The following is a 13,515-nucleotide window of genomic DNA, read 5'->3' as shown; positions in this document are numbered from 1 at the left end:
AGGTATAAACAAACTGGACTGTGACGAGTCGCATTTTGACAGTAGTGCAACACATCATGTAACAAATGGACGTGATTGGTACACAACATGTTAGCCAATTGTAATGCCAGTGAAGATGGATAGTGCCAAAAATGATGTGTAACGGCGGCATTTGATAAAGGTCAGAACTGATTTGCCACTATTCAATGGACAGAAATAAATAAAGCAATATTTTGAAGATGATTGATTTTGTTCAGATGGATCTTGTAACTTATTTTCTGTTGAAAAAGCTGCACAAAAGGAAATAGTTCTAGTAACTGATGGCAAATTGTGACTATTTTTAAAATAAAACAACGGAAAATCCAGGATGTAATGTAACAATATTCTGAAAAGGAAAGTTGCCACTCACCATATAGCAGAGACACTGAGCAGCAGTGAGTCATGCATGCATGAGTGTCTGTATGTGTGTGTCTGTCACCTATTTTTGACTACAGTCTTAGTGGCCAAAAGCTTTATTTGTGGCAGTCTTTTTGTTGTGCATATCTGCAATTCAGCATCTCCCCCTGTATGGTGAATGGCAACTTTCCTTCACAATATTGAGTATTTTTAAAAGTAATATTGCACTTTCTGTATCCTGTGATGAAAATGAGGTTTAAAGTTGGGCTTTGAAGAGTGTTCATCAAGAAAAATCTTGTACTGTTGCTGAGGCAGATGACATCTTACATAGCCGACATGGAAGTTGAATTATCAAAATAAATGCTATGTGCCCCAGTTTTTGGAATACCGTGGTATAGGGACAACTGATGGTGTCTTTAGTGAGGAGTGCTTCTATGGTAAACATAATTGGCTAGTGTTTGGTGAAAGACTGCAGAAAACTGCTACCTGGAGAATTAGTTTATATAGATGTTTGAAAACAAATGGAAGAAAATGATACATATCTTCACTGATGCTTTGCTGTTTTTGAAGATGATTTTTTTCAGCTTCATGATAAAATAACTTTTGTGACACAAAGTTACAATTAAAGAAAAGTTGCCACTGCTTATTAAAAAGATAACTCGGGCTAAAGTTACTGTGGAAGAATTATGTACAGATGATGTGAATGAGTTCCATAAAAAAGATGTACATGTACATTTACATCTATTCTCTGAAAACCAGTGCAAAGTGCATGGCAGATGACACTTTACACTGTGCCATTTAATACACCTTTTTCTCTTTCTATTCACATATGGAGTATTGGGAAAACGATTGCATAAATGTTTCTGTGCATGGTGTAGTTAGTCTAATTTTGTCTTCAGATATGAGCAGTACATAGTGGATTGTAGTATATTTCTAGATTCATCACTTAAAGCTAGTTTTAGAAACTTTACAAGTTTCACTGAATTGTTTTCATTTATTTTCAAGCATATACCAATTCCATTCATTCAACATCTTTGTGATACTCTCCATTGGGTCAAATAAACCTGTGAACATTTTTACTGCCCTTCTTTATATCTGTTCAGTATCCCCATACACTTGCACAATATTTTAGAATGGGTTTCACAAGAGTTTTGTATGTAAACACCTTTGTAGACTGATTGAATTTCCTTAGTATTCTACCAACAAGCCACAGTCTACCACCTGCTTTACTATCACTGAGACTATGTGATCATTCCGTTTCATGTCCTTACAAATTGTTACACCCAGATATTTGTATAGGTTGACTGATTACAAATGTGCCTCCCTGATTTTGTAGTTGTAGGATACTATTCTTTTTTATTGTTTTCATTTTATGAAATGCACAATTTTATATCTTGAAACATTTACAATCAGCTGCCAATCTTTGCATCACTTTGAAAATGTATCAAGATCTGAATATTTTTAGAGATACTTCCTGACAGTAGTTCATTACACATAACTGCATCATCTGCAAAAAGTCTGAGGTTATTATTACCATTGTCTGTAAGGTAATTAACATATGACATGAATAGGAAGGGTCCCAACACACTTCCATAGGATGAACCTGAAGAAAAGTTTACATCTGTCAATGACTCTCTGTCTGCGATAACATTATGTGTTCTCCCCACCAACAAATCATTAATCTAGCCACAAATCTCACTTGACACCATGTATGATTGTACTTAAGATAACAATCATATGTTTGGTACTGACTTAAATGCTTTTTGGAAATAAAGAAATACTGCATCTACCTGACTGCCTTGAGCCTTAGCTTTCAGGATGTTATCTGAGAAAAGTGCAAGTTGGGTTTCACATGATCGATGTTTTCGGAGTCCATGCTGGTTGACATGGCAGTGGTGATACTGTGTGAGCTGCCTCATTCATTTGAACTAAGTGTTCTAAAATTCTACATCAAATGGAAGTCAAGGATGGTGGATAGGAGTTATGTGGGTCATTTCTGCTGCATTTTTTTGTAGATTGGTATAAGAATTCCATCAGCCCCTAGAGCTTTGTTTAATTTAAATGACCCCGACTGTTTTTCAATGGCACTGACACTGATATCTATTTCACTCATCTCTGCAGTGGCACAAGAGTTAAATTGAGGCATTACTCTTGGATTTTCCTTTTTCTGTTCTTGCATTGATACCTTCAATTTCAGTTCCTATCTCATCAGTGAGTGACTGGACACTAACTTTGCTGCAACTAACAGCCTTTACGTACAACCAGAATTTGTTCAGATTTTGCTAAAGATCCATCAATAATTTTCTGCTACAAAAGTCTTTGAAGGCTGCATGCACTGCCATCTTGACAACCAAATACATTTCTTTCAACATTTCTCTATCCACAGCCCTATGCTTTGTTTCACACTTTTTCTTTAGTGTCTTTAGAACTTTCTTCACAGTGGCTACATAAAATGGAGAATCCCTCACATCATGAACTGTCCTACTAGGTGTATCATTCTTTTGAACTTGTTCCATAGTTCCTTACATGCTCCTGCCTGAGCTAAAAGTTTCTGGTTCCTCATTATCTAGTTTACTGAATATATAAATCTTTGTACTTGTTTTAGTTGCCCTTTGTACTTTGGTAATCATTGTTACCACAACTGCATCATGGTCACTGATACAAGTTTCTGTGTCAACATCTTCAAATAGGTCAGGTCTATTTGTTACCATTTGCTCCAATACATTTCCAACATGAGTCATTTCTGAGGTATCTGTTCTAGGTAATTTTGAGATAGGGTATGTTGTCACACCTACCCTAACATGGGAGATGAGTAACATCCTGAGCTCTCCCTGGTCCCTGTCTCCCCTGTGCAGTGCATGAGATCTAGCATTGACATGCTACTCACAGTCCAGCAGATGAATGGTGAGATTCCATATTTCTTATAGATGAGACAAGAGCCACAGAAGATAATACTATCTGGGATAACTATGTGTCTCTGGTACATGGCTCTTGGTAGCCCTTCCAACAACACATTTGCAGCTGCTTCCAGTTGTTTGTGGGTAGCCAGGGTGATTTCCAATTGCTTACGAACAGCAACTAACTCATCTCACATCTAAGAGCAGCATTGTGACAGGTGCAATATTTTATAGAACAGGTTATATAGATTGGACTGAAACAATTACTGCCCCAATACTCCTCAGTAGAATGGATTTACTGAATGGGAAAATAGACTCCTGTGTGAGATGGCAAGTTTTTTGCTTTGCTTGGCTGAATATCTACCAAAAGCATTGTTGGGTGACACAACATTTGTTGCAGCATACAATCAGTTTGGTCCCAAAGAAATTAAATGGAAAACTCCAGTCAAGATATTTTTGAAGAAGGAAGATTATTTTGATAATTTGCTGATATTTGGAAGGGAATGGTAAGCAAAGATTCCAGAGCAAAGAAAAAGTAGTTTGATGCCAAGTCTTCAAATGGGTATGTGGTTACCTATGATATGATGGGTATCATATTTATTTTCCTCAAATAAAGGCGTATCTTTGTATGCAGAGATGTGAAATACAAATGCAAACAATTATAGAAATACTGAATCAAAAGATGAAAAGAGTTGTTGAAATGTCACATGAAGGTGAAAAGGAAGAGGTTATAGAAAATGACTGTAAAAATATTGATTTTGAGGACGATAATCAATAGAATGAATGAACCATGGTGTGGGTATAAGTTAGAAAGAGGTTAGAAAACATTTCTATGACATGGATGAGCATGCCAAAAAAATATTCATTGCCCAAAAGAGAGTCATTAGGATAATGAGCAGAGTCCAGCCTAGACATTCTTGTAGGAAAAATTTCAGAAAATTAGAGATACTGACAAATATATGCCAATATATCTACTCCCTGTTATGTTTCATTGGTAAAAAATGGACAATCGTACAAAACCAATGATTCATACCATATCCACAACTCCAGGAGAAAGATGGACCTCCATTATGGATCAAAAAACCTTACTATTGTACAAAAAGGAGTCCATTACATGAGCTGCAAGGTGTTCAATGAAATTACCTATCCACGAGCTTCTCAAATTTAAACAACAGCTCAAACAGTATTTATTAGATAATTCCTTCTATTTGGTAGAAGAATATTTCAGTAGAGTTAACTGTAATTGATTTTTTCATTTACTAATTTGATGTGCTATTGTGCATTATGATACTCACAATCACTGTTAACATTACTGTGTCTTTCATTTAGCTATTAAGATCTACCATTTTTAATGTAATTTTTTCTATACCTATTAATGTGTATTTTATCTTATACCAGATATCCTCTTGCAAGAGGTACTTCTATGTATTCGTTTTGTATTATTTGTAATAATTCTGACACGTCCTACATCCATGCGAATGCCTCACAGTATTGGATTTATGGGATATAAATAAATAAATAAATAAAGTCAAGAGCAACTTAGAAGCAAAGAATGAAGACAAGGATGTTACAATTAATGTCAAAAGCAAAATTTGAAGAAACCATCAGATTCTGCCCATGAGTCATGACTGCTGCTTCTTGTGGGACACCAAGAAATTACAAAGAAGCAATGCGGTCAAAACTTTCTGAAGAACCAGAAAAAAAATGGAGGAAGAAATGAACTCTCTGAAGAAAAATAACACATGGTAATTAATCTATAAATCTAAAACAAATAAGCTGATTGAAAAATGATGGATTTTTGCTACAGTAACATTCTGACAAAAGGATTACCATTTACAAAATTACAGGTGATGAAGGAACCATCTGGTATTATCTGCTTAAAGATAAATATAAATATTCTGGGAGATGAAGAAGGTTCTTGTGGTTTCAGTGTTATTATGCATATTAATTTGGGACATTGTAGAAATTCTTAGTTAGGTGCACATTAGATGTTTTACAGACTTTTTAGTGATGTACCTTTGATGATTTAAAATAATTCTCTTTTTTGGAAAAGTGGCCTAAGGAATTTTATCAACAACAGTTATGGGAGTTTAACACAGAAAGCTAATATAAAATCACTGTGCACACATTTTAAAAAGTTCAATCCATTTGTCTGAGAAGTGTGTTATGGTCAGCAGAAATAATTAGATGCTAACACTGAAGCTTGAGGTTTCTGAGGTAATTGTTTCCTTCTCAGGTTACGTTAATAAATGAGTGAAGGTGAAACTTATTTCTAGTTATAGGTCTACCTCATCACACTTGGCAACTTAAAATATATTTTAAAAAATATTGGATAGACTGTCTGAAGAAACAGTAACTTTTACAGTCATCTTTATTTTCATGCACAAGTAGTCTTGTACTGAGAATCCTGAATTGGATCACTTGGAAATTGTGTGTTGGTAAAACATAAAATTGGTTATGGAAGTTCCAGTGCTAGAGGATTAATTGTATCTGTTTCCCATTCTTCGTAGTCAGAGTTGAATTGGACAACAGAATTGAAAGATACGTATTAGCAGGATGAGGGAACAGAAACTATATTATCAGCTGAGAATAAGTGTTTCACAGTTTCCTCATTGTTTCATTTTTTTCTGCATATAAACTGTCATTAACACAGACAAAAATTTGTCTATACCTGTAACTTTGGTAATGATATGAAAATTGTTAGAATGTGATTTGTGCCAGCAGGGATATAAGTAACTAATACATTTCAACTCAATGCTTTCTGTGGTGAAATAAATATCTACTTCATCCTCCTCAGATCTACTGCCATGGACAGCATCCCGTATTCATCAGTGAAACTATCTGAGATCTATTGGTATGTGCATGTTAGCAAAGTAAGACATAACTAAGCACAAAATAGACTGAAAATATTATTTGGTTACCTTTTTTAAATATTAGATTTGGTTAAATCATAAGCTTATTCACTCATTGTTTTTGATACATACTGTCAAGAAGGATATTCTAGGGATATGTCAAATGATGTTCAAAATTATGAATTAACCAAGAGAAGCAGCTGCTAAAAATGGCATTAATAATTAAATAGAGTTTGTCCCCTTGCTGCTATTTTCCATTAATAGTTAAATACCTACAATGAGTAGTTATCATAAACTAATTTTTACATGTGTCATAAGGACAGATTTTTCTTATCTTCACGTTCACAGATGGATGTCAGTATTGTGTACCTACAAATGTTAGCAAATATGGCTTGAGTGACTGACTGATTACAAATGGAGTTCAAGGAAGATGCTACAGTCCAGATCAGGATTTTAATATTGTTTTAGAAACACCGCCAAAGAGAGAAAAAGTAGCACTTTTGTAGTCATTTGATAATTTTTTCAATCTACTGGGGCTTGCATTTTTGGAAGGAAATGCCATCTATGGTGAAACAAAGTATCTGAAATTGTAAATCTAACTCAGACATAGTTAACCTTGAGAATGAATTGAAAACATTTAGAAGATGGAAAATCTTGGGACTTTGTTTCAGCATGAATAAATCACCCTTACTGTACTCACTTTTATTGTTTCTGCAGTTGAAACGCTGCATTTCACAATAATTGATGAAAGCAGATGTGGTACCAGTACCATAAGAGTCCCTTCCACATATAGGTGATACGTATTGTGGACAGTTATAGTCACAGGCACAATTGGCTTCTTTGAGGCATGCCAGCACAGCCAGAACTGTCACTACAAAGAAAATCACAATTGCTTCACAGTGCTAAGAATTTGTTCTGTAATGTGGCAGGAAAACATGATGAATAAATTACCAGTTCATAGTAATACTTTGACTAATACAGCATTTATTTTGGGAATTATTTCTCATTTGTGCAACTTAATTGTGAATAATACTTGATTTACTTTGATAATAACCATTATTTATATAAGAAACCAAAAGTTATCAAAACTATTACAGAATAAAAACTGATACATTATCTGACAAAACACTTAGCTTCAAAATTTACATGTTTATAAAAAGTAATAACCATCAAGAATATATAGCTCATTAGAAAACTTAAGAGAACAGAATACTCACAATACACTTTGAATTGGTCAAATTTGACATGCATACTCTGCAAGCTACCATATGGTGCTTGGCGGAGGATACTCTGTACCACCACTTGTTATTTCCCTTCCTGTTCCACTAGCAGAAAGATTGAGGGAAAAATGACTATCCATAGGCATCTGCATGAGCCCCGATTTGCCCCATTTGAGATAAACATGGATAAAATGGTTGAATGCACACTAAAAACACCTGGCATAACCTTCTGTACTATTGTTGTAATTTAGCTAAGTTACCCAACACAATACTGAACAGAAACATCTTGTAAATTTGGGCATAATACCTAAAAAAAATTATACAAAAATAATACTTTGTTTTCCACAGATGGAGAATTAGTAGGGCAGTTACTAAGACTAAGATAGATTTCAAGCAACCTGTTATAATTCTGCAGGTTTCATTGAGAGCTACATCCACCTGTTCGGCATTAGTTGAATTGTACCAAACAGGCCAGGCATACTCTGCTGCAGAATAGCATCGTGCCATTGCAGATGTTCGGATTGCATCAGGTTGACTACCCACACTGTGATCCAGCCAGTTTCTGCGGAGATTGTTCCTGGAGGAAACTTTTGACTTTTATTTCATGCAGTGCTTTTTGAAAGTGGGATATCTGTTAAGTGTCACTCCTAGGTACTTTGGAGTCTTGTAGTGTTCAAGTTGGACTCCAGACAATACTATTTTCAACTTGTGAGTGTCTTCCTTGTTTCTCAAATGAAAGGCACACACTTGAGTCTTTGAAGGGTTTGGTTTAACTTGGTTCGTGTTGTAGTATCTGGATAAATCTTCAAGGACATTTGTGGAGTTGTTCTCCACTGATTCAGTATCTTTACTCTGGGGGCCTAGAATGAGGATGTCAACATATAAGAAGCTCCTGGGTGTTTGGGGCTATAGGTTGGTAGTTCTTGTATATATTAAACAGAATTGCAAGCAAAACACTTTCTTCCGGGAGGCCATTCTTCCATTATCTCCATCAACTACAATGTCCTTGAAAGTCAACAAAGAACCTGCGATTCTGCAGAAGGGAGGCAATGAATCTGTTTAGACCTAAATCTTTGGTCAGACTGTAGACCTTCTTGACTAGTAGTACTGGTGATTGACTATATCATACACTGCTGATAAGTTGACAAATGCCGCTCCTGTCTTCTGAGATTCGGAGCCATCTTCTATAAACTATGTGAGATATAGAAATTGTCCAGTACAGCATTTACCTGGGCGAAATCCAGATTGCTGAGGTATGAGTGAGGGGTCAATTGTAGGTGATAGGCGATTTAAACTCAGTCTTTCGAGCAATTTGTTGAGATGCCAAGGTAGTGCAACTGGTCTAAAATTCTTTGGATCATTTCCTTTTTCGCCAGGTTCCAGTAAAGCAATCATTCAACTCTTCCGCTGCTTACACAGTTATCGAAAAGTTGGAGGTCCATTTCTTTGTATTTAAGCCAAAGTGTTTATTTTCTCGGTTCGTTATCATCCAAGCCAGCTGATTTGCCATTTTTACTTTGTTTGATATCCTTCTGTAGTTCTTCCATGCTAAATGATGATGTAAGGTTATTATTCTTTATTCTCCTCTTCCTCTTCTTTTTGCAATCTCAGTTTTTGTGATTTGTGTGTTGGCCTCCTTTTCATCAGTAACTGATGTGCTATTTGAGTGGCAGTGATATTATGATGTGTAATGGTCTTAGTCGGATCATTGTTTAGGGGTCCCGATAGTCTCTTTTCAGATCCAAGTTTTTTTAGTTTTTATCCACTTAACCCTTTTTGTCTCCCTTATAGAGGAAATAAGCTTGTTCTCTGCTTCCACAGTTGCTTCACTGAAGGGGTTTTCATCAAATAAGTAGCTGTATTCCACTAGTAATATAGCTTGGTCTAAAGTAAGCCTGGGGATATAAGATGTTCAACAGCTGCGAGGGATAGAGATTCTCGAATATCTCATTACAGCCGCCGTGAAGGTGTCATAGCATTCGGACATTAGTTATATATAAGATACTTCGATGTCCAGTAGTTCCGCAAATCTTGACCAGTCAGCCTTCTTAAAATTAAACCTCGTCCGAAAAAGGTACTTTCTGTGGTCTTAACGGCAGCAAATAACTGAAGCGTTATTGGTCTATGCTGCGAGTTGGGTATTGGGGAGCAGACAGATTTTACACACTGTTGGCTGATACTGTTGCTACCAAAAATTAGGTCAGGATTGTAAGCTCGCCTGCACCTGCCGCTGTTAAAAGATCCAGGCAGTTTTGCATCATGGATTGAAGTCAGGTGGCTTGCTTCTGCCCATACTTGTACTGCTGTCCCATTCTAACCTTCATGATCCTGGCCCCAAGCGGTACTATGGCAGTTAAAATTGCCGATCACAACCTGCACATGTTTATTTAGAAAATGAGGTATGGTTTGTTAACGATGAATTCAGCACCATGTGGTTTATAAAGCGATGTACTGGTGCAATTAACTGTTTCTAGAGTAAGAATTTCAATGTTGTTTTCCTCGACGAAAGCTGTGGATAAGATCTGGACGAACAAAGCTAGCACTTTCATATTTATCATGAAGTTTTTCGATGGCGAGACGCATTCCGTCTATTTTTGGTCTGCGCGTGTCATAACTTCTATGTGTCTCCTGTATGCACAGTATATGGCACCGGTGCTGACTGCATAGTTCTCGCAGAAGTTCATTTTTGGCTGGTGTTATGCCTTCTATGTTAATAGATATCATCGTTAACTGTGGCCCTGAAAAGGGCTCAGGTATATGTGTTTCTGGCGTGATAGATAAAACAGAAAACCATATATACAACCAAGAACCAATAAGACGAGTTAGGAGTGGTCTTTGAAAGAAGACTGAGAAAACCGTTGCTTCCTTTAGCGCTTCGCATTGCTGTGCCAGTAGCTCCTACCTACAGATATTGGCATGAACTTAAAAGTGAAATCTTACATAGTAGCGGTAGTTCATTGGTTGACCCAGATAGATACAGTTGCCGGACATCAATTCTCCTACTGGTTCAAAGAACGTAGCCAGGATTTTGTAAAGGGGGAGGTTCCGATTTGTTGGAGACGATCTTACAAAGACTCATGTTTTTCATTTATTCTGAAAATTTCCAGAATGACCCATTTGATTCGAAACTGATCACGGACTTTCCACTAAGCGAAGATATAATCTCTTTACTTAGGGGTGCTGTATATTGGCAAACCACTAGGAAGCGGACATTCTCTTATCTCCTTTCACCATCGAAGGTCATTTTACACTCGTTTTCTTTCAGTCTGGATCTGAGCTGAAGAAGTGATTAGGAATGCACGAGCGCAAATTTTTTTGGGACACTGTGGTTATCATCAAAAATGGTTCAAATGGCTCTGAGCACTATGGGACTTAACATCTATGGTCATCAGTCGCCTAGAACTTAGAACTACTTAAACCTAACTAACCTAAGGACATCACACACATCCATGCCCGGGGCAGGATTCGAACCTGCGACCGTAGCAGTCGCGCGGCTCCGGGCTGAGCGCCTAGAACCGCTAGACCACCGCGGCCGGCGATTATCATCGACAGGGGTTTTGGAAGGGAGAGATCTCTGTTCGACAGAGAAGCTAGAATAACTTATGGTGCCGAAAATGCGAAGGATCTGGAATTATTCAGCCCTACACTTTTCCAAATTTCCTCATTTAGGTATGCATCTGTCACATCTTGCAATGTAAGAAAGATCATTTTCTGCATTAAAGACTATCCCAGCAGACATATACAGGAGCCTAAATGAAGAGCATTTGAAATATTATTTATTTATCATATGGCTTTCAGTGCTGCGTGTCTCCGAAGAAATGCTCGACTCGCCTTCAAGGCAGCTCTTTGCGTTTAAGCAAAGGGAATTGGAATCTGTCAAGAAAGAAAGGTGTGCGGAAGGAATTGGCTGTGGCTTACAATAAGGGATCAACCTCGGTATTTGCCTAAACTGAAAAAGGGGAACCACTGAAAATCGTTTTCACGGTTACCGGCGGATGGATTCAAAGCACCTCGCCTCCCGAATCCAGGGATAGCTAGCTCAGCTGCTCAAGACACAGAGCTACCTGAAGTCGGTGGAGAATTTGGAATAAGAGGTTGTTGTCCACTGCTTTAAATAAGGTAAAATAAAATGGATCGCAACGAAAGATTGAGTTCCGACATTGCATGTTTTTCCTTTAATGATGCATTTTTACTCATTTGATAGTGCATGAATGCGTGCAAATTTTAAGATTTAATTCACCTACATCTACATGACTACTCTGCAATTCACATTTAAGTGCTTGGCAGAGGGTTCATCGAACCACAATCATACTATCTCTCTACTATTCCACTCCCTAACAGCGCGCGGGAAAAACGAACACCTAAACCTTTCTGTTCGAGCTCTGATTTCTCTTATTTTATTTTGATGATCATTCCTATCTATGTAAGTTGGGCTCAACAAAATATTTTCGCATTGGGAAGAGAAAGTTGGTGACTGAAATTTCGTAAAAAGATCTCGCCGCGACGAAAAAAGTCTTTTCTGTAATGACTTCCATCTCAATTCGCGTATCATATCTGCCACACTCTCTCCCCTATTACGTGATAATACAAAACGAGCTGCCCTTTTTTGCACCCTTTCGATGTTCTCCGTCCATCCCACCTGGTAAGGATCCCACACCGCGCAGCAATATTCTAACAGAGGACGAACGAGTGTCGTGTAAGCTGTCTCTTTAGTGGACTTATTGCATCTTCTAAGTGTCCTGCCAATGAAACGCAACCTTTGGCTCGCCTTCCACACAATATTATCTATGTGGTCTTTTCAACTGAAGTTGTTCGTAATTTTAACACCCAGGTACTTAGTTGAATTGACAGCCTTGAGAATTGTACTATTTATCGAGTAATCGAATTCAAACGGATTTCTTTTGGAACTCATGTGGATCACCTCACACTTTTCGTTATTTAGCGTCAACTGCCACCTGGCACACCATACAGCAATCTTTTCTAAATCGCTTTGCAACAGATACTGGTCTTCGGATGACCTTACTAGACGGTAAATTACAGCACCATCTGCGAACAACCTAAGAGAACTGCTCAGATTGTCACCCAGGTCATTTATATAGATCAGGAACAGCAGAGGTCTATTACTACGAACTTCGACCTTCCTGACAGGAAATCACGAATCCAGTCGCACAACTGAGACGATACCCCATAGGCCCGCAGCTTGATTAGAAGTCGCTTGTGAGGAACGGTGTCAAAAGCTTTCCGGAAATCTAGAAATACAGAATCAACTTGAGATCCCCTGTCGATAGCGGCCATTACTTCGTGCGAATAAAGAGCGTTGCACAAGAGCGATGTTTTCTGAAGCCATGCTGATTACGTATCAATAGATCGTTCCCTTCGAGGTGATTCATAATGTTTGAATACAGTATATGCTCCAAAACCCTACTGCAAACCGACGTCAATGATATAGGTCTGTAGTTAGATGGATTACTCCTACTACCCTTCTTAAACACTGGTGCGACCTGCGCAATTTTCCAATCTGTAGGTACAGATCTATCGGTGAGCGAGCAGTTGTATATGAGTGCTAAGTAGGGAGCTATTGTATCAGCGTAATCTGAAAGGAAGCTAATCGGTATACAATCTGGACCTGAAGACTTGCCCGTATCAAGCGATTTGAGTTGCTTTGCAACCCCTAAGGTATCTACTCCTAAGAAACTCATGCTAGCAGATGTTCGTGTTTCAAATTCTGGAATATTCCATTCGTCTTCCCTGGTGAAGTAATTTCGGAAAACTGCGTTCAATAACTCAGCTTTAGCGGCACAGTCGTCGGTAACAGTACCATCGGCACTGCGCAGCGAAGATATTGACTGTGTCTTGCCGGTTGTGTACTTTACATACGACCAGAATTTCTTCGGATTTTCTACCAAATTCCGAGACAATGTTTCGTTGTGGAACCTATTCAAGGCATCTCGCATCGAAGTCCGTGCCAAATTTCGCGCGTCTGTAAATTTTAGCCAATCTTCGGGATTTCGCGTTCTTCTGAACTTCGCATGCTTTTTCCGTTGCCTCTGCAACAGCGTTCGGACCTGTTTTGTGTACCATGGGGGATCCGTTCCATCTCTTACCAATTTATGAGGTATGAATCTCTCAATTGCTGTTGCTACTATATCTTTGAATTTGAGCCACATCTCG

At 37.9% G+C, this 13,515-nt stretch overlaps 1 protein-coding gene across 2 annotated transcripts in view; it reads right to left on the bottom strand.

Moving 5' to 3' along the window:
- Positions 1-13,515, bottom strand: part of LOC126277025 (Kazal peptide Pr13a-like) — a 74,324-nt gene that overhangs the window by 4,005 nt on the left and 56,804 nt on the right. For both annotated transcript variants that reach the window (XR_007550610.1, XM_049977323.1), the window contains exon 2: positions 6,825-6,995. Coding sequence is in view for 1 of the 2 variants with exons in the window: in XM_049977323.1 (XP_049833280.1) it covers positions 6,825-6,995 (171 nt within the window). In the remaining variant the exon portion in view is untranslated. The remainder of the gene's footprint in view (positions 1-6,824; positions 6,996-13,515) is intronic.

The sequence above is a fragment of the Schistocerca gregaria genome, chromosome 1 (assembly GCF_023897955.1).
Source record: "Schistocerca gregaria isolate iqSchGreg1 chromosome 1, iqSchGreg1.2, whole genome shotgun sequence".
Classification (NCBI taxonomy): domain Eukaryota; kingdom Metazoa; phylum Arthropoda; class Insecta; order Orthoptera; family Acrididae; genus Schistocerca; species Schistocerca gregaria.
This window is presented reverse-complemented; position numbering and strand designations above follow the sequence as displayed.